Below are 23,164 nucleotides of genomic sequence, written 5' to 3' on the forward strand. Positions count from 1 at the left end.
ACAGCATCAGGAGTGAGGGCAAGTTCATATCACAATGGCAAGAAAGTATATTTGTCCCAGTACTGAAACCGCGTAAGCACCTTCTAGAGATGGGCCATTATAGCCCAGTTAGTATCACAAATGCTCTCTGTAATTTTCATGAATGCAGGGTGAGCCAGCAGTTGTGTTGGCTCTTTGGGTCTCGGGATGTTCTTGCTTCGTCCCAGAGTGGAAGCAAATTTTGTGTAGAGGTTTATGAATTCTTATGCCAGATAGGTACCACTGCAGCAAAGTGAGGGAGATCTAGCAATGAAGTGGATCAAAAATCCAAGCAAAGAACAGTAGAGTACCAACAGCCCATGTGCCACCAAAGGATATAAGACTGGACCACGTCTGTCACTTGGAAGTAAGGCAGAGATGCAAATTTCCTGAATATAATGAATCTATGTGGGTTTATTGTGAAAAGTATGTAGTCCCATTGTGCAGTAACAAAAATGAAGTGCTTTAACACTAGAACCACTGATACTTGGACGTACCTACAGTAGAACCACAGCTGGGTCACTAATGACCCGCGATCTTTTCCTTTATTTCCCCTGTGTCAGTGGGTTATTGTTACTGCTAATCAATCTATTGTTAGAAGCACTATGATATTTAGAATGAAATTAACAAAAATAAACCATGTTTACACAAATTATAACTTAATATTTTAAAACTTACATGTATATGCTGAGTGTTTTTACTGGCTACCGTTACATAATGAACACAAATAATAGTCTTTTGATGTACATTTGTTGCACACAGTTTTCTGGCAGATGTGACACTTTACAAATGATTTGTTTCCTTCACAGTTAGACTTTACAAGGCAACGTTCACTTTTTTTGTCTGTCAGGATCATCTTCAGGTCTGACAGGGACGCTAGTTTTTCTAGTCGCTGCGTACTTCTCAGCAAGCTCCTCCACCAGCTGCAGGATGAAATCCCTGCATTTCAATTTTTTGTCATTTAGAGAATTGAACAATACCCACGCATTTATCCCAGCCAAATCCAGCAAGTTGTAAAATGTGTGAACAGGCCAATGTCTCGATGGTGCTTTGACAGACTATTTGCGAGCCATTTGGTCAACCACGTCCACTCCATATTTAGAGCAGTTATAAAATGTAACAGTATCTGGCTTCTTTTTATACCATCCTCAATCGTCACATAAGGATGCATAGTGCTCAGAATCAGGACATTCTTGTTGCTCTTACAATGATAAACAGTCAAGTGTGGTATCATCTTTTTTTCAACAATACTGTGCTTTATAACTGTTCTCTTGCCTTTTTGATATAGACTGGTATTTCCCTGTGAGATAGATATATTGTTCCCACAAGACTCGTCGAATTAGCTTTCAGTGTGTCAGAGAGTGCTAAGGAGGTGAAAAAATTGTCACATGTGACATTTATTCCTTTTTTGAGGTAAGGTTGCATAATTTTTTTTTAGAACAAAGCCACCAAGACGCTCATCACTCCGCCTAGTATCATCCTTTCCTATATAAGGGATAGCATTCACAATATATTTTAAGTCTTTATCTACCGCCATCCAATACTTTTGCCCGTATTTGAGGCCATAAACTGCGTGAATCTGCAACGGCACTTTGAAGGAAAAAGCTGTTCATTGATTGTTATATATGGACCCGGTATGTAGCTAGACTGCGCATTCGCAACGAACTCACTCCAGATTTTTGATACCAAAGCAAACTTGTCTTCTCTTAGTCGTTCTGATCTTGTGGATCTATTGTCAAATCTGAGATAACGCATTGTATCTCTGAATCTGTCACAAGCCGTTGTTGATTTCACAAAATTATTTCCCCACTTCACTGACCACTTGTGTCCAGTTCTAAGCTCTTAGCTCCAATAGCACCATGGACGTACAATTTAGCTATAAAAGCTTCCAGTTCTTTAATTTTTATAGTCCATTCATCTGAGCTCAGTACACGAGGTGCTTCAGTTTCTGTACATTTTAGAATATGTTTCAAAACTTTGTCCATTATCATTAGATGCTGTGCACTCTAACAGGTCTCACTCACGTTTTGTTTTGCATGTGGAGATGGTCCTGTCCTATCTTTGAAAACATTCTGTTGTCAATATCTTCCAGATGAACAGTCACCTAATACTCCAACTTTCCAGGTTGTTCCATCGGGTGCTACAATATCTCTACCTGAAGGAAACTGAAGTAGTCCAGAACCCTGGGCAGTTTGTTGTCCACACTGACCTTCAGGACATCCACTTCCTTGAGTTGACTTAGTCTCTGTGGCAGCTGTTCCTGTAATAGTAGTTATACATATTAGAACGTGATTTAATATTGAATATATTGTGTAATATTAGAACAAAAAAACACCTTCATAAATGTAACATATAACTTGAAAAATTTCAACAGGAAACGATGTATAAACATAAGTGTTGCAATTCAAATTACTGTCTATGCAACATATACATAAACAAAAATCATTATAAAACACACACATAAAAAAGCATACCTTTCTCATCAGCATACAGTAGAACCTTCTCAGGAGTAAGATATGGAAATTCTTCCTCAGATAGAGACTCCAGTGGTTCACCCTCAGATTCATTATTTAAAATCTCATTTAGAGCATTTATAATGTCCGTTATGTGCATAGAAATATGGCCATAACATATTCGTAAGGTCAGACTTGTTTGAACCTGTCTTTCTCATCCCCTGCTGAAAACTGGAACATCAGCCAGAAGTGAAGTAAAAATGAGTTTTGCGATTATTGACCAAACACACTCTAACAATAGGCATGAAACTACATGAAAAATGAGATTGTTATAGCGACTGCACTGGGCGGGTCAAAACTGACCCATCCACAGTTCTAGGTGAATCTTCATATTTCTCTTTTATGTTATCACCATAAAATGTGAAATGAAGTATAATCACTAATTACATTATTTCATAAAAGTCACAGAAATGTAACACTCTAGGCAATAATACAAAAGAGTGACAAACAAAAAAATTATCAAGTGGGTCACTCGTGGTTCTAGTGTTACGGCATTTCATATGCAAGAGGACGAAATGGTTAGTACTGAAATAAGCTGAAAAATGTAGGATTAATTCTGTCTTGTATTTAAATAATTTTTCTTCGTATAATCTCCTGAGACTTAAGTACTTTATTTTATTTTTCCTCTCTTCTAATATCAGTTAAGAAGTGTGTGTGTGCATAAATATTTGTGTTTGCATAAATATTCCTCAAACTACTCTGAAATGTATTTCAGAGGGTATTTTGGAAGGCACCATGTGTTAGGATTTCTCCTCATTGCAATTGCATATGGACTGAGTGAATAACGGATGATTAACTGCCTTTATGTATACAGAAAATAGCCTAATTTGGTCTTCAGAGTTTCTAAGAGAGCTAAATGCATGAGGCTGAAGAATATTTCTAGATTCTTCACTAATACTGGTTCTTGTATTCTTATAAGGTGACTTTTGTGGGATAATTTGTATCTGTTTTCTCAGGATTATTGTTCCCATCAGTCAAGCAAACCTGTAACCATCCGTGACATCCTCCTTTGTATACATTCAGTCAGTTGAACAAATGGTCTGATCCCTCACACTTTTAACAATTATCTAAATTTGGCCACACGGATGAATTGGAGTCATCCATCTGTTATGGACCTTGTAAAACTGTTCCATTTTGAATTCCTGATAATTATTATTGTCTTAGTTTACTGTACAATTATTTTGAATCATTGATAATATAGTAAAAGTATGACATTTTTTTTCATTTTGTGAAATCCAGAGTTTTACCTTTCTATGCATCAAATCAAGTTACCAATCTTTGCCCCACTTTGAATTTTTTTAAATATATGATCCATTATTTCTGCAAATCTTTCCTGACAATAATTCATTATTGGTAAGTATCATTTGTGAAAAGTCTGAGGTAGCTATTAGTACTGTTGGTCAGCTCATTAACATAAAATAAGAATGACTAGAATTCCAGCACTGTCCTCTGGTCCAAGTCAGAAGCTATTCTTACTTGGTTTGATGAGTCTCCATCCAAAATTTCATACTTCATTTATCTAGTGCGTCACTTTATCAAATGATTGAATGTTCATACAGTTTTTTCTTTTTTTAAACTCATGGTCCTGAGTTCCACAGACATTATTGTGGAAGAGCCTCCCTTCCAACAGGCAGGTAATAAATTTCTTGGTTTCCCTTGTAGTGCTTGACCCAGGTTTGCTTGAACCAACAGTGCTGACCTATAGAATGCGGTGACACACACTTCCTATTTCCACATTTGTCAAAGGGTGTTAACCATCTCTCCCAACCAGTGTGAATGGTGTTGACAAAATGGAAATGGGGTGAGAGGACAGAGGCAAGTGAAAGAAGAGACTTTGTATACTGTCCAAACACTGTCTTTGGTTGCTCCAGCACTAGTAAAGGACATAGTTTTTGCACATCTGCCTATTATTTGACACCTTATCTCCATGGTAAAACTTCTTCTCCCATAACCCTACCAAATAGTATAGTGAGAGGAGCCCTCCTCTATTCTTATTACAGTGGTTTGCAGAGTATATATGTAGACATATTGCAGTCTTTGTAATAGTGATTTACACTCAAATTTTGTTGATTTACATTTATTTAAGTGATGAACTTTATTTTCTTTCAGGAAAGAAAATCTGATGGTGATAGCGATTCATCAGTCTCTCCTAGAAAGCGAAGACGAAGTGATAATGCAGGTAAGATGTTTACACGCTACTGCAATGTCTCTGTTATGAGAATTTTGTGAAATGTGATCTACCATACTCAGCAAATGGGAAGTGATTCTCCATTACATAAGTGGCATTTGTCACCCACTTGATAATTCATATTCCTATCCCAGGAAAAAGCAAACAAAAATGTTGTTCATGGTTCATTTTGGGAATTTCTCTTAGAGCTGTCTGCATTCCTGAAATCAGAGGTCATTAGAAGTGAAAATAAATTTCTGTATTTTCTAGAATGTAAAAATTCTCTTCCATGTTTGGCATTTATTCATTACTTCATTCACCTCAAGCCACCTGTGTTAGACTATATATTTGCTGGTGGTTACTTGACACCATGCTGTTTGTTGATCTGCCCATCTAATAACATTATCTACACTCTGCAAACAACTATACAGTTCATAACAGGGGGTACACCTCACTGCCCGTTATTAGGGTTTCTTCCCCTGTTCCATTCGTGTATGGGGTGCAAGAAGAATGATTGTTTTAATGGCTCCACGCAAGCTGTAATTAATCTAACCACCTCCTCAGAATTCCTGTGGAATTGGTATATACGGGGTTGTAATATGTTCTGAGTGGCATAATTTGAATCCAGTTCCTAATACTTAGTAAGCAGGCTTTCTTGGAATAATTCATGTCCATCTTAAAGAGTGTGCTAGCTCATTTTATTAGCAGTTCTGTGATACTCTCCCATGGATCAAACTAACCTGTGACCATTAGTGCCACCCTTCTCTGTACATGTTTAGTATCACCTGTTGGGTCCTATTTGATATGGGTCCCATACACTTCAGCAGTATTTTAGGATGGGTGATTTACAAGCAATCTCCTTTGTAGACTGACTGGATTTCCCTAGTATACTACCAATAAATTGAAGTCTGCTGCAAGCTTTACCCATGACAGAACTTCAACATATTTATATGATAATATTGTATTGCTAAGTTTTTCATTTTGTGAAGTGCACAGTTTTTAATTTCTCAACATTTAAAACAAGGTGCCATTCTTTGCACCAGTTTTAAATCTCATCAGGCTGTAACTGAACATTGATGTCACTTGTGTCACACTGTACTTCTTTACTCTGAGATGACGAAAGTTGTGGGGTAGCGATAAGCACATATAAAAATGGCATTAGTATTGCATATGCAAGGCATAAAAGGCCAGTACACTGGTGGAGCTGTCATTTGTACGAAGGTCATTCACGTTAAACAGTATCAAGCATGATTCTGGCAACATGATGGGAATTAAGACTTTGAACACGGGAGGGTAGTTAGAATTAGATGTATGGAGCACCCATTTCTGAAATTGTTAAGGAATTAAATAGCCGGCAAACTCGCACCAGGGAAGAACAGCATCTTTTATTTGTTTTTTGTGAAGATGTGAAACCTATTGAAATTCATCAATGAATGAAGGTCCAGTAAGGGGCTGCATGTTTGTCACAGCAGCAAGTCTTCGAATGTAGTAGGAAGTTCACAAATGGTGTGACTTCAGTGGAAGATGCTCCTCGTCTAGGTCAGGCAGGTACAATGATTTGTGACTCTGCCGAACATTGCAGCAGTTGAAGCCATAGTGAAGTGACACTAAATGACAATGCAGCATGTTTACAGATTAATGGGTCAGTACACCACATTATGCATGATGTTCTCCAGTTTCACAAAGTGTCTGCAAGATGGGTCCCATGGCAGCTGACTCCTGAAATGAGGGAAAGACATGTTGATGCTTGTGAAGATCTTCTTGAGCCCTTTGAACAAGAAGGTGATGGCTTCCTTGCAAGAATCATTACTGGGGACAAAACCTGGGTTCACTTCCACCAATGGGAAACGAAGAAAGCCAGCAAGGAATGGTGCCATTCCTCATCACCAAGTAATTTCCATATGTTCAGACTACTGAAAGGCGCGATGGGAGGAAAGAAGTTCTGTTCTGATGAATTGATGCACCATGCAGTGCATGAAAGGGTTGCGTGGACTACCAAAGAATTTTTTTCTAAAGGAATTTATACACTTTGTAAGTGCTGGAGGACTTGCGTTGAGCGTGGGTGAGATTATATTGAAAAGTGATACAGCTTTGTACCATTTCTGCACAGTAAAAAATATAAAAAAAAATATTTAAGGTTTTCATTTGACTCACCCTCATACTTACTTTACTCATCTTTTCAGTGGTAAGCAGAGAGTGATTCTTTCCAGATGAAAGGCAAGGCCTTTCATAAAAATCAGTCATGTTGTATACCAGCTGTGCTGTAATTTCCATGTCACATTTAACCTGAACGTGATCACCAAACAGCTGTTCAGAGACCATCTCAAATTGCTGCAAAGAGCAAAATTGACTACTCAGTTGCAGAATATGCTGCCAAGAAAGTGATACTCAGCTATTACCTCACTTCATAATCCATGGCATCAGAGTTCCCAAGCATTCTCGCCTCATCATTTCCCTCAGCTCCTATATCAGATTCCCTGACATAAGTAGAGGGTTTTGCCTTGTCATTGCTTTCAGTCTCAGAATCCTCCATGTGTCAGTCTTCACTAGCTCCTGTCCCAGACACATGTCCACCTCTGCCCATGTCCTGTGCCTTGTCTTTCTCTCTCTTCACTTTCAATTCCTCTCCAACGCAATACTTTTCTGTCCCGCACTTACTCCCATCACACTAAATTGCACACTACATGCAACTTCTTCTTTTCTGCCAATGGCTGGGCCATGTACAGGCTGTTACATTTGAATTCAGACTGCAGGAAGCATTGTTCTTTCTGTGGGAGTTCATTTTTATGTTGCCTAATGTGGACATGCATTAATATCTCCCACAAATGCACAACTGTGATAAGAAAGGACTTCCAGTCTCTTTAAGAGTCACAGTTGCTATAATTAAAAAACTGCCTGATTCTAAGACTTATCTTGGAATCCATTCAAAGTAAAATTCTCAAACACAGTTCAAAATGAAGGTAATGCCATATACTTTTTTGTGGTAGTTTTGTGCTATTTTAAGGACTTACATATATCATAATTTTCATCATGATTAACATTTTTTCCAATAACACAATTTTAAATGGAATAAAAAGTGTTTTATATAATTCAGCATTGATTTAAAAACAATGTTAGTAAACTTTCTATGGTACCTTCAATGAAGGGTTATAGACAAAATAAAAAGGAATCGAAATAGTGGCAAATGCTGCTGCGTGCACTATGGTGTATTACACAACCTCCATGAATCATAATGACACCATCACTGATAGACTGCTGTTCGTTTCACTGTGGGAGGATGCTGAGAAGTGGCACCTGAAGAAACGACCTTCTTTTTGTTCCCATGATCAATGACCAGATGGCATGAGAAGGAAAGAGGCTTTCCTTCTCATTCTGTCTGGTAAGCCTCCCATTATCTGGGGTTCAGGCTGACTTTTCTGAACTCTGCGTCTTTTCCTAAATCTCTCTCTAGTCCTTATCCTTCACAACACATCCTTCCCCTTGAACACTTCTGCCAGGAGGAGGAGCAACTGGCTCCAAAAACTAGCAAAAATAATACCTTTATTGAAACTTCCTGACAGATTAAAACTGTGCGCTGGATCAAGACTCGAACTCGGGACCTTTGCCTTTCACTGAAAAGTGCTCTACCATCTGAGCTATGCAAGCATGACTGACACCCCGTTCTCACAGCTTTACTTCCGCCAGTATCTCGTCTCCAGTAAAGCTGTGAGGATGGCCTGGATTCCTGCCCTCCTCCCTCCCCTTTCCCCTACACGTTGTCTGGTTCTTTGTGCCATTTTGTTTCACCTTTCCACATGTCTTCTTCCACTGGTGTTGTCACAGTCATACTGTGGTGTGGGGACAGGGATGGGTTGGCAGCAGGGCTGGGGCATCATCATGTCTAGCACCTTAGAGATTCCACCTGCTGTCACCTTCTACAACATCCCTCATGTTCTTCAATTTCCCTACCATCTCATCATTTGTTTCATCTCTTTCTTTGCGTGTTTTCCTTTAGCATTTATTGCCCTGTGTCATTTGTGTTGTTTTTTGTAACCCAAACAGACCTTCCCTGAGGTTGGATTCAAACAGCTTTTCCATTCTTCTGCTAAGAATTAGTGTTAGTATTTTGCAGCCATGAAATACTCTCACTTGTCAGTACCTGCTTTCTTTGAAAATGGAATCATTACACTCTTCTTGTAGTCTCAGGGTATTTCACCTGTCTCGTACACCTTGCTCATCAGATGGAATAGTTCTATTTTGTCAAGGCTGCTCTCCCAAGGCTATCAGTAATTCTGATTGGATGTTGTGTACTCCAGGGACCTTGGTTTGACCCGGGTCCTTCATTGCTCTGTCAAATTCCTCCTGCTGTATCATATCTCCCATACCATCTTCTGTCTACTGTTTCCATAAAGTTGCTTACAGCTTCACCTCCTATGTATAGACCCTCTATTATACTCCTTGCAGTATTACCTTCTTTATTTAGTAGTTTCTGTCTATCTCAGTTCTTGATATTCATACAGCTGCTAATGTTACCTCCAAAGACCTCTTAAATTTTCCTGTTGGCAGTGCTTATCTCTCACCTTGTGATATATGCTTCTAAATCCTTAAATTTGAACTCTAGCCTTTCCTGCTTAGCAATTTTATACTGCCTGTCACTCCTTTGTAGATGTCTGTGTTCACTTTTATATGCTTCATTTGCTGCATTTTTATATTTCCTTTCTTTTATCAATTAAATTCTGTTCTCTTCTGTTGTCCAAAGATTTCTACTAAGCCTTGTCTTGTTACATAACTGATCTTCTGCTGCCTTCACCATTTCATATCCCATATTCATTTGTTCTGCTGCTGCAGGGATGGGCAATAACTTTGGCCTGGAGCCATTCTTATGTAGGCAGAGGTTAGCAGAAGGTCACACCTTTTAAAATGATGGCATGCAGTAGCCCACTTTGCAGTTCAGAAAAGTTATAAATTGTTGCAAAAAATTCTGCCTTGGGAGGCCAGACAAAAACCACTAGTGGGCCACTGTTTGTCCACACCTGTTCTGTGTTCCTTTCCCCTGTCCTATTGTGTTCCTTTCCTCTGTCCTAGTCAGTAATTACCTAATGCTCCGTCCATAACTTACAATGACCTCTGGCTCTTTCAGCTTATTCACATACCATCTCCATAATTTCCTACCTTTTTGCCATTTCTTCAGTTACAATCTGCGGTATATAATCAGTATATTCTGGTCAATCTGCATGTGCACCTTGATATATCTTAAAATCTGGACCCATAATTCAGTCTCTCTCTCAAAATTATATAATCAATCTGAAACCTGATGGAGTCTGCAACTCTTCAGTGTCTGTAACCTTCTTTCATGATTCTTAAACCAAGTTTTAGTGATGATTAAATTGTGGTCTGTGCAACAATCTACCAGGCAGCTTCCTCTTTCATTTCTTTCCCTAGTTCACATTTTCCTTCTATTTTTCCTACTGTTGTATTCCCATCCACCATCACAATTAAATTTCTGTATCACTTAACTGTCCAAATAAGTTCGTTTGTTTCACCACACATTTCTTCAATTGCTCCATCTGCAGAGCTAGTGGGATTGTAAGCTTCGGATACAGCAATGGGTTTTGGCTTCATGTATCTTGTCTACAGTAATCTGTTAACAATGTTGTTCATAGTGGCTTGCTTGAATTGTTGTTTGTTGTTTTCTTATTCATTATTACATCTACTCCTACATTACTTTATTTGATTTATATTTCCAGCCCTGTATTCATCTGGCTAGAAGTCCTGTTCCTCTCGCCACTGAACTTCAATAATTCCCATTATATTCTAATTTTAAGCTATACATTTACTTCCTTAAATTTTCAGGCATCCCTCCCAGCTTAGGGACACAGTTTACCATCCTCCAACATGTAGAATATCAGTTGTGTTTCTCCTGACAACATTCTCCAAAGCAGTCCCTACTTAGAAATCCACATGGGGGATCATTTACATGTGTGGGATGTTTTACTCAAGAAGATGCCATCGTTTAACTGTAGAGTAAAGTTGCATGGCCTAAGGACAAATTACGGCTGTAGTTTCCTTTTGCATGACGCTGTTCACTGTACCAGCACTGCAAGGCCATGTAAGTTGGTGTCACAAGGCCAGAACAGTCACTTGCCCAGACTGTTGCACCTTCAAATACCAAAAAGGGTGCTGCACTCCCCTTCAGCAACCACACTTTCGTCTAATCTCTGAGCAAATACTCCTTCGTGGTTGCATCTATGGTACGGCTGCCTGATACCACTGAGGCATGCAAAATCCCAAAGAAAATGTACTTGGCGACTCTTAGAATGGATTATGTTTGTTTTGTCACACACACACACACACACACACACACACACACACACACACACACACACACACACGCTTATGTTCATTCAGGTGGACACAAGAAAGTCTTTTCATTGTGCCTGTCTGCAGCTCAACAAGTCATCTTTATGGTGGATAGCAATCCATCTTCTTCAGAATATTGTTAATATTCCAACTTGGGTTTTCTGCTGTTCAATTAGTGCCATTTTATTCCATGATGAGACATACTTAGTTTGTCTTTCATTTGTCATGTATTTTTGCCTAAATTTTGACAGTATCTCAAAATTGATCAGTTTTTTTCCCCGATGATCAGGAGCCCAACAACCAGCCAGAGAGGAGACTGGTGGTGAGAGAGGAGAGGAAGAAGAAAAAGAAGAATTAGGAGAAAAAGAAGCAGTAATGGTGAGTTTTGTCAATAGCATATGGTTACCCCCACAATCATTCCTGTTTTCCTTTCAGGGCACTCAGTTTTCATGTGCATGGAGCTCCAAGCGATGACAATAGACCTTCATTTTGTGTGCTGATATCCATTTCTCTAACTATTTTTTTCATCTGAGACTAAATGTCCCCCTGCAGAAGTGCATTATTTCTGGTAAGTCACAATTTATGTCATCAATTAATTTCCTTTCTACATACACCACCCACCTTCTGAACTAATAGTGGTGTTCAATATGTGTTTTTGTACACTGGTAACTACAAACTACAGTCCCTGCCAAATGTATGCAGCACATTTACTGTGGAGCCAATGGAACCAATGACAATTAGAAGTTCCTGTCTTGGTGTGCCTCATTGTGCTACCTCCAAGTTATTTGCCAGCACTACCCCATTGTGACGTTTGCCTGCTTTATTTCTTCTTTGATTGTTCTTGGAGTCAAAGTATTGCGTTGTTACACTGGCTGAGAAATTGGGGATGGAAGTTAAACACTGAGTACTGTAAATGATGTAGCCTACAGTTGCACAGTTGCCTTTCACAGTGCACTGTTCACAACCCCCTAATATTACACAGTTCATATGTCCAGTTTGCTATTGGTTAACTTTTGATAAGCTTCACTAATAGTTTGCAGGCAGACATCAGCATACTGCTACAATAGTTCACCACTGAACATCTATGAGCAGTAAAAACCCAACCACACAGTTCATGCAGAATAATATGGTATGTGTGACACTATTGAACAGACACTGTCATTATTTTAACACGTGCCTATTTGTGTTGCACTAATTTCATGGTTAAGATAATGCATTGTTGTTGATCTAACCAATATAAGTGTCTCGTTTAAAAATCGGCCATGGTCTGATTGTCTCGGGACTAAAAATTGGGTCTTTATATATCCTCACAATAATAGATACTATAAGTATACTTAGTTTGAGGTTTGTTACAGAAATGACAATTAAAACCTAACTCATTCAATTAACTGAGTCTATTCAAAAATTCCACGTTTTTTAACAATTTCTTCTACCAGAAAGGTCAGGCCAAATTATTTTTTATATAATGAAATTAACAGAAATAATTCTAGAAACAATACTTTTGGCAAACCTGGTAATTGCTTGGGAAACAATTAAGGGCTGGCTTTGCTAATATGTTATCGAATGATGACTGAGACACATCAGTATACCAGGAATGAGTTCACTGACCAACTTACTGAGGAAATGGGTAAGAGTGAATTAATAGATGTCAGAATAGTTGGTACTGACATAAGAAACAAGGAAGCTTGTAATTCTGAAGGCTTGGGATAGGGATTGCTAAACTTCTACTGCCCCTTATAGTTTGAGAATCGATGCAAAAACCACTACCAACCTTTGTGGAAAATACGTTATCACTTTATGCAGATTGGAATGTCCACACTGGGTTTGCTCTTGATTTTATCTTACAGTGAGAGAACACTCCTCACCCTGGCTCATACATTGACAAGTTATTCTATTGTGTCTGACCCGAGGAGAGAGACCACAATAGGTCCTTGTGGGTTCTCTGTCTGGAACTTCCCTACACAGCAGACACTCACAAACAGTATCCCAGTTTCATAAAAAATTAACTTTTGTTTAAGGAAAAATAAATCAAGAGAGCATGTTAAATATCAGGATATTTGTACCTACCTGATATTAGTCAATTAATGAATTACAGTAATTTTATTGTGCATGTTGTTACCTGAAACAAATCTGAACAAGTCTCATGTAGGGATTTTGTACTGTTTGATGTTCAATGGTAGATTTGACCACTGTTTTCTTCCAAGATCTCAATTCCAGCTGTCCTCAGGCAGAGTGTCAGTCAACCTGTTGCCCACTCTCTACGGACCACGATTTCTCAGTCAGCATGTGAGCCCCATAGCCTTTGATTTGGGCACCACCTGAAACAGTATCCTCAACAACAGAGTTCTTCAAATAATCATTATTTCTTCTGTTGTAAGAAGAAAGTAACCCTGGCAAAGTTTTCCAGTTTTGTGGTAATTCTTCCTGTCTATTCTTCATTAATATAGAATGCCAAAGGAAAATGTTGCACCTCAGAAGAATGTTGTTATTGCCAAGTTACTACTGTTTGTAATATTCCACAGATGCTGCAAATGCTCAGTTGTTTTAAATTGCATTTTCACTGTATTTACTTTTACTTCCATCAATGAAATCTGTGTATACACACTCAGCAATACTTCCATGAATGGCACTATCTACTAAAAGAAGTCCTTTGGTCAATATTTATCACATTAGAAACTTTTATCTCAGATGGACATTATCTTTTACACTAGAAAATACTGGAAAATTGCTTTTTAACAAATTAACCATGTACTGGTAACTAATTTTTCGCTCAACTGCAGTTATCATTGTCCAGTCCCCAAAACTGTTTCAGCTTAACTTCAGTTATTCTTTCATATTAAATGTTTTTTGAACACCAAAATTCTGATACTAATACTGCTGATTTTGAGGTGACAGGGAAATGTACAGTAAGAGAGAAAAAATGCAACAGTAATGGCAGGTTGCCCAGTTATGTTCAGAGATTTCTTTTAAATCACTGATTTTGTTTGTTGTGACCCATGAAGCAGTGTGTAAAACAGTCAAGAAGGCCAGTGGAGAAATAGCAGGTAAGTAGCTGTTAGTATATCACTTGGCAATGAATTGACATTGCTTATTTTCCTTATGATGGTTGTAGAGGTATTACAGGCAAAGTTTAAACAGATTGCTAGTTGTGCTCTGGAGAAATAGGTGCCTATTAAGTGAATTAAGGTTGGGAAAGACCTACTGGGCTTTAATAACGAAATCAGGAAAATACTGAAGCAAAGATTAGTCGAAAGATTCATGTGTCTATGAAAAGATGTGTGTGTGAAGTGTGCAACTACTACCACAGTCACATTGTAGCAAAAAAGATGTCGGGGGATCTAAGAAAATACTGGTTCTATGTAAAATCAGTGTCTAGGGTTAAAGCTTCTTTGCAGTCATTCATTGACCACTTCGGTGTGGCAGTGTAAGATAGCAAAATAAAAGCTGAAATTTTGAATTTTGTGTTGAAGTAAGCATTCATGCAGTAGAATTGTACAAACACACCATTGCTTGATCATCACACAATGTCCCATATGGATAACATAGTAGTAAGCATCCCAAGTGTAGATAAACAACTGAAAGGGTTGAAAACAAAGAAGTCATCAGGTCGAGGTTGAATCCCAATTTGGTTTTACAAAGAGTATATTATGGAATTGGCACTTTGCTTAGCTTAGCTATGATTTGTCATGAATTTTTCGCTCAGTTCAAAGTCCCAAGTGACTGGCAAACAGCACAGGTGACTCTTTTATATATACAGGGTGAAAGAATGGATCCACGAAATTACAGACTAATATCCTTATCAGTTTGATGCAGAATCCATGAACACATTCTCAATTCAAATATCATGAACTTTCTTGAGACTGAGAAGCTTATGTCAACAAATCAGCATGATATTTAGAAAGCATTGCTCGTTTTAAATGTCACAGTATATTGTGTGAGAAAACATGAACTATGGATGATGAAGGCCAGAAAACAGTTGACAAATTAATATTGTTCTTCTTAAAAATGTATGCTTTTAATTTCAACTCTCATTATTTACAGATGTAGCTCATGGAAGATACTTAATATAACAACGAACACAATTCATTTGTAAAGTTTGACACAAAAATGCTTTGTGTGTTAACAGTGGAAACATTTTGACTCTGTAATTCAGTGTTGTAACATTATGACTGATCTGGATATCCACTCAAAATTCACATTGTGGCACTGCGCTACTGACAATGCCAGTGTCATCAAACTTTTTATCTTCAAAGAATTAATATCATCTTCAATGATACTAAGCTCAAGTACCACTGATCCAGTCATAAGTGTTTCCTCCCTCACTGCACAAATTTATCTCTGATGATGCTTGAAAGTCAAAATGTGTAACATCACAACTGTTGGATGATGTGGTTGTTTGTTGTTGTGGTCTTCAGTCATGAGACTGGTTTGATGCGGCTCTCCACGCTACTCTGTCCTGTGCAAGCTGCTTCATCTCCCAGTACGTACTCCAGCAGCTTACATCCTTCTGAATCTGCTTAGTGTATTCATCTCTTGGTCTCCCTCTACGATTTTTACCCTCCATGCTGCCCTCCAATACTAAATTTGTGATGCCTTGATGCCTCAGAACATGTCCTACCAACTGATCCCTTCTTCTAGTAAAGTTGTGCCACAAGCTCCTCTTCTCCCCAGTTCTATTCAATACCTCCTCATTAGTTATGTGATCTACCCATCTAATCATCAGCATTCTTCTGTAGCACCACATTTCGAAAGCTTCTATTCTCTTCTTGTCCAAACTATTTACCATCCATGTTTCACTTCCATACATGGCTACACTCCACATAAATACTTTCACAAATGACTTCCTGACACTTAAATCTATACTCAATGTTAACAAATTTCTCTTTTTCAGATACACTTTCCTTGCCATTGCCAGTCTACATTTTGTATCCTCTCTACTTTGACCATCATCAGTTATTTTGCTCCCCAAATAGCAAAACTCCTTGACTACTTTAAGTGTCTCATTTCCTAATCTAATTCCCTCAGCATCACCCGATTTAATTCGACTACATTCCATTATCCTTGTTTTGCTTTTGTTGATGTTCATCTTATACCCTCCTTTCATGACACTGTCCATTCTGTTCAACTGCTCTTCCAAGTCCTTGACTGTCTCTGACAGAATTACAATGTCATCATTGAACCTCATAGTTTTTATTTCTTCTCCACAGATTTTAATACCTACTCTTTTTTTTAGTTTTCTTTAGTTTCCTTTACTGCTTGATCAATATATATAGATTAAATAACATTGAGGAGAGGCTACAACCCTGTCTCACTCCCTTCCCAACCACTGCTTCCCTTACGTACCTCTCAACTCTCATAACTGCCACGTGGTTTCTGTACAAATTGTAAATAGCCTTTTGCTCCCTGTACTTTACCCCTGCCACATTTAGAATCTAATAACAGATATTTAATAACAATATTGTCACCAATAGAGAGGGGCTAAGTAATGTTTTTAATGACTACTTCATACACATTGCAGAATCTGACTTCTGTACTACAGATAAAGTAAATGTTGGAAATCACACCAAGGCGAGGCCCACGAGAAAGAGGCCATGGCACGTACATCCCGAAGGTAGGCCGAGCTCGCTCAACTTGGCACACAAACTGCATTTATATACCTATTAACTAGTAACTAGACGTGTATGTATAAACATGAATTGCATCTTCTACTGGAAGTAACTACTATGAAGTCTTACTGTTACTAGTCCTACAATGATAGTAAGTCCACAAGGTTACTGATAATTTGTTATGGCTGTAATGTGATATAATAAAATTAAAATCATGCCTAAATTATTATCTGTTGCATAAGGCTCTACATCTTGTATGAAATGAGGACTGTTAATCAGATGAGACTAAATGCTATAAACAAACCGTTTTGCTGTTTATGATGAGAATTGATCTTCAATTTCACTGTATGACGAGTAATAAGTGAGACCTCACAATAGCAGATTCCAGTAGAAAATGCAATTCTCGTTAGTACACATACACCCAGTTGAGAGCTAACATGTCTAAAAATACAGTTTGCTGAGTTGAGTGAGTGAGGGCACTCAGGCCTACATTAGTGATTTCTGTGCCGTGGCCTGTCTTTCTCATGGGCCTCGACTGAAGTCAACTCAAAGTTAGTTCTCTTTGCTGATGATACAAGTATAGTAATCACACTTGACAAACAAGAATTAACTGATGAAATTGTCAATAATGTCTGTCAGAAAATTACTAAGTGTTTCCTTGTAAACGGACTCTCACTGAATTTTGATAAGACACAGTACATACAGTTCCGTACAGTAAATGGTATGATGCCATTAATAAATATAGACCTTAATCAGAAGCATATAGCTAAGGTAGACTATTCAAAATTTTTAGGTGTGTCCATTGATGAGAGATTTAATTGGAAGAAACACATTGATGATCTGCTGAAACGTTTGAGTACAGCTACTTGTGCAATAAGGGTCATTTCAAATTTTGGTGATAAACATCTTAGTAAATTAGCTTACTACACCTATTTTCACTTATTGCTTGAATATGGCATCATATTTTGGGGTAATTCGTCACTGAGGAATAAAGTATTTATTGCACCAAAGCTTGTAATCAGAATAATAGCTGGAGTCCACCCAAGATCATCCTGCAGACATTTATTTAAGGATCTAGGGATATTCACAGTAGCTTCTCAGTATATATACTCTTATGAAATTTGTTATTAACAACCAAACACAATTCAAAAGTAATAGCAGTGTGCATAACTACAATACTAGGAGAAAGGATGATCTTCACTATTGAAGATTAAATCTAACTTCGGCACAGAAAGGGGTGAATTATACTGCCACTAAAGTCTTTGGTCACTTACCAAATAGTATCAAAAGTCTGACAGATAACCAACAAGTATTTAAGAAGTAATTAAAAGAATTTCTGAAACACAACTCCTTCTACTTCATAGAGGAATTTTTAGATATAAATTAAGAAGAAAGAAAAAAAAAACAAATAAAAAAATTATAAAAAAATAAAAAAAAATATAAAAAATATATAAGTTGTTATATTAACTTAATTATTTCATGTATTGGAAAATCATTACGAAATATTGTATTCATGATTCATGGAACTAGTATTAATCTAATCTAAACCTGATCAACTCCCTGAACTTTAATTCAAGCACACTTTGCAGCTCATCAGAGAATGTAAAAACATGAAATCTGCTGGCTGGGATGAAATTTCTCCATTTTTACTTATGCAGTGCCAATATAATCTAGCATATCATTTGATGGCTCTCGTTGTGAGGAGTGGTCTGTGATAGACTAAAATCACCCATCATTAAACCTCCCCACAGAAAAGGTGATAAACAGTTAGTAGAAAATTAGACCACTCACTTCAACTTCTGTTTTTAGTAAGTCAATCAACAAAATCATTCTGAAATGTGTTAGAGTAGTATAATATGCACAAACATCTGAGAGATTTTCAGCAGGACTTTGCAAGTGGTCACAGGACCATGACAGCAGCACTACAATTTATGCTGAAATTTCTTGAGAAAATCAATGAAGGCATGCAAGGAGCTTGGGTTTTCCTAGATCTATCACAGACTTTTGATAGGGTTGATAAAGAGGTACTCTGGTCAAAACTGGCCAGAGATGGCATCAGTGGAAAACTTTTGCACCTTAATACATCATATTAGAAAACAGAAGACTGTGTACCAAAATCCCACACAATAATGGAGAAACATTAAAAAGCTACACATCAAGGGCCAGAAATATTAAATTCTGTAAACATGAGGGATTGATAATTGACGTCCTCCTTTGTGTAAGATATGCCAGTGAGTTCCCAAATAAATTCAAAACTAGTATCTTCATTACAATGTATGCAGATGACGGTTCAGAATTTATTGAGGAAATTGTGTGTTTAATCTTGTCATGAAGGTAAAAATTTTTATAGATATGGCAAAGTCACAGTTAGGAAATAAAATTATAAGTCAATTTACAAAAAAGAAGTATAATTTCCTTCAATGTTGGGTACTTGCAAAATTGTACCAATTGTCAAGATATAATGTGTTACGGAAAATCTGCAGTGAGTGTAAGTTTGTAGGTATATGTGTAGACAGAAAACGGTTATGGACACAAGAAGTTGGCAATGTGTGTTTGTTAGGCTAATATCCAGCTTACATGTTTCAAGAAGAATAACTCCATATGTCAACACCCAACAATGAGGGTAGGCCTAATGCATTTCAGTTTAATGCAGCGCTTTCTTCCAAATGCTTCAGTATTATTGGTTGGGGGCTTCAATACCTCATTTGGGCAGAGTTTTTAAGCTGCACAAATGAGCTTTGAGAATATTAGGTAAGAAAGATGAAAGAACATCTTTCAGGGAATTAATACATTTTAAAATAATGACTGTCTGTTCTATGTTTGTATTTGAAGCAATAGTACTGGCTGTAGAAGACAAGAAATATACATGTCATAAAACAGAAAGTCATGAACAAAACTCTGTACGAGTAGAATATTACCATGTGGCAGACAAAGGCTGAAAAAGAATTGCAAATGGTCCATACACTAAAGGAGCAAAATATTTCAATGCCTGTATTTACTCGAATCTAAGCCGCACTCGAATCTAAGCCGCACCTGAAAAATGAGACTCGAAATAAAGGACAAAAAAATTCCCGAATCTAAGCCGCACCTGTAATTTGGGACTCAAAATTCAAGGGGAGAGAAAAGTTTTAGGCCAAGCAGTTAAGCTTTACCAGGTAGCCATTGCTATGCGTCAGGCGCTCCGTCCGTATTTATACGAGTACCCTTCCTTTTTCACGTGCTCCGTCTGGTTTGAATCGATTGCTTATTTTGCTTTGATCTGATAAGATCTGATTTCTTTGTTATAGGTGTTCACGTCACTCTAAGCAGAAAATGCATTACTGTACTGTGTCATGCATTGTTTGTCGCATTCTGATAGTGCGTGTTTACGGCCTGTCGCCGCTCGCGCCACGGCTTGCTTTTGTGCGCGCTACCGCCGCTTTTTTAAAAAGAGGAATCGTCTCATTAGTGAAACAATGGCAAGAGACTGCTATTTGTTGTTACATACAGTGCTGCTTTCTTTGATAATGATCAACAAGAACCAAATAATAGACTGTGTATGATAGAACATGTTCTGTACGAGAGTTAGGCGAAAATTTTTCTCCGTTTGAAAATCTTTGCGGCCGATTCTTTAGTACATCAAATTATGCACAGAAATTAGAGTCATCTTAGAGTTAAAAATCTAGTCAGTAGGCGTGCTTCATTTCTGATTGTATCACTATTAGGCATAAGAATAATACGAATATAAACATGACACGATGGTATATTCTTCCGCGTTTGCTGTTGTCTCACTCTAGTTTCGTAGTTTATTAGGCAGACAGGATAGCAGCAAATGTGAAAGAATACATGGCAAAATGTTTATATTCGTATTACTCTTATGGTGAAGAGAATACTGCATGTGATTCACATTTCATCAGGTTCCTATTAGCAACCATCTCTTCTCACAGGTAGGAAAAAACTCAGAACGTAGAGTTGGCCATGTTGACAAACATCCTAAACAGCCTTGCTAGTCGGATTTTCATAGTACATTGAAATTCTGCTACATTCGAAGATGAACAATACGGAATTTGTATTTACTTTGTTGGATAATGTATGAAAATGCAGTGGTCGAAACTCGGGGCGGAGAAAAGCAGCTCGTCTTCCACCTTTCTTTTTTTTTTTTTATTTACTGACACAGAGGTTTTGGTGCCAGTATTTATCTTTGTGTCTACAAAGCATGCCTGTGTAGCGCTACATATATTAGACAGCAGAAGTTAGTTGTAGTGGCACCTACCAACATTTTTCAGAACTTCCGCTTGCTTTGCACTCGATTCTAAGCTGCAGGCAGTTTTTTGGATTACAAAAACCGGAAAAAAAGTGTGGCTTAGATTCGAGTAAATACGGTAACTACTCAAAAATTCTAAATGCATTGAAAATCATAGCTCACTGAGCAATGCTACTAGAGCCTACCTTAGACACAAAAATTTAATATATTATTATGTAAAATAATTTAGTGTATACTTCAGTACCTTTTATAACATAGATTGTATACTGCTGTGTTTGTAGTACTACCAAATGCAATGCATGTGATCAGATGTTTCACACAAATAAATTACAAATTTTCCAGCAATGGAACATCAGCTGTTTTAAAATGTACTACATTTTTTCCCAGGCATATCAGTTTTATCTTCAACATCCACTGGTGCGTCATCAAAGTTTTCAAAACGTTATCTCTTAACTTGCTACTGTGTCATCACTGAAATTATTTTCTACTGAGACATGATGATGAACTGATATACCTCATCTTACTTCATTTGAGAAAGTCAGAAGGATATTTGATGTCCCTTGCCCAACACTAACTCTGCCATCCATAAATGATACTTTTATCTTTAGTTTCACTTACTGTGATACACATCAGTTCCCACATTATATACATTATGAATCACTTTGTCCCAAGAGGATTTAAACTTCTCCAAAGTTACAGTTTTCATTGTTTTGACATTATCTGTGGTATGTAATTCTTCACTGTGTCCACATAATATTTGACTTTGTATGAAGATTGAACTTCAGATGTTTCAGTATGGTGAATGATTTTGTGTTTTAGTAATTTCTCCAAATTGCACGCAGAAACTCAATACCCTCAGATTTTTTAGCAGCACTACCTGGAGCCCCAACAGCACAGCTCTCCTACAATTTTGCAGAGCTTTGGTTTTATCCCACCTGATCTATGGATGTTGCTTGTGAGTCAATACCACATCAATACTGAGTTTGTTAGACCCTATCCACTTCGATGGTGTGCAGTTGGCAGCTGGTGCTTTCTGTGAAGAGTACCACACGCAAAATACTGCTGGAAATTGGTATCCCACAATTGAGGGTCAAGTGCCAGCAACTCTTGGTGAAGAATTCAATCTAAATTTGCCACATGCCTAAACATCTATGTTAGTCAACTCTGTTTCACAACTACCTGTTCATACTCATTCTGAATCCTCCAAAAATGGTTAGACTAGTTTAGATACGATTGAAAACAGTATGCGCGGACTGGGCCCCACTTGTCTGTGTACGTAATTCCTTCTCAGCATCTCCTGCGATATGCCTCCAGCCTTATGATTCAAGTGGATCTCTTTTGTGGCCATAAGAAAAATGCAGATGCACCACCCTCAGGTAACTGGTGTTCAGTTCCTCACAACTATCCTAATTCGACGAGCATGTACATGGACAGACTGAAAGTTAATGGCAGGTTTGGTTGTGCTTTTTCATATGCAAAATGTATTTTCTGCTTCACGCATACAGTGTACACACTGGATAGTTGGTCATGGCCAGGCTCTGCAGTTTATTGAAAAAATCACCACAAAGGACAACTGGTTTGTAGGAACTACGTGAACTGCTTACAAAGGACATATCACCCTGTGTACATTTCAGAAGTGAACATCCAAGGCTTAGTAGATGACCTACACAGCTACAGAATACTAACATTCATCTGGACACAGGGCAATGTGGTTTTTCTGTGAAATGAACTGACAAATCGGCTAAAGAGGCAACCGCAAGAGGCAAGCTTGAATATGTGTACTGGAGAGAGAGAGAGAGAGAGAGAGACACCTAAGATCTCAGCTGCAACATAACAGTTTGAAAGCCTAGGATATGAATGGCAGACTACAACAACCCTCAGCAAGCTGAGAATAACTGAAGGGACCGCTGTGGTAGGGGATATGTCACTCCTGGCCACTCAGAAAGGTGCAATTTTACTGTTGACTGCATAGTGACCTCTACACAGTTTCCCACAGGTTCCTTATTAATAGAGGACACCCCTTGATGCAGCTGTGCTGATCATCTTATGCCAACTCATATTTCTGTAGAATCTGCCCTGCGAGTTGATGTGAGATGAGCCATCAACTTCTCTACCACACTACCCGAAATATGTGGGATGATGAGATAGTAGCTAAGCCAGCCATACATTTCCTGAAGGAAGGTGGATTTTGCAGTACACACTTTACATATGATGCATATTGTAGACGCATTTCAAATTTTCATTATTTAATTATTTCCTTGTTGTGGGTGCCAGTGTA

General features: G+C 37.9%; 1 protein-coding gene across 1 annotated transcript in view; it reads left to right on the forward strand.

The window, feature by feature from the left end:
* The window catches only part of LOC124596411 (spore wall protein 2-like), a 194,959-nt gene extending 172,928 nt beyond the window's left edge, over positions 1-22,031 (forward strand). Inside the window, exons 4-5 of the mRNA XM_047135577.1 lie at positions 11,327-11,415; positions 21,903-22,031. Coding sequence (XP_046991533.1) covers positions 11,327-11,415; positions 21,903-22,031 — 218 coding nt within the window. The remainder of the gene's footprint in view (positions 1-11,326; positions 11,416-21,902) is intronic.
* Positions 22,032-23,164: the final 1,133 nt, after the last annotated feature.

This window comes from Schistocerca americana, chromosome 1 (assembly GCF_021461395.2).
Source record: "Schistocerca americana isolate TAMUIC-IGC-003095 chromosome 1, iqSchAmer2.1, whole genome shotgun sequence".
In the NCBI taxonomy this organism is placed as follows: domain Eukaryota; kingdom Metazoa; phylum Arthropoda; class Insecta; order Orthoptera; family Acrididae; genus Schistocerca; species Schistocerca americana.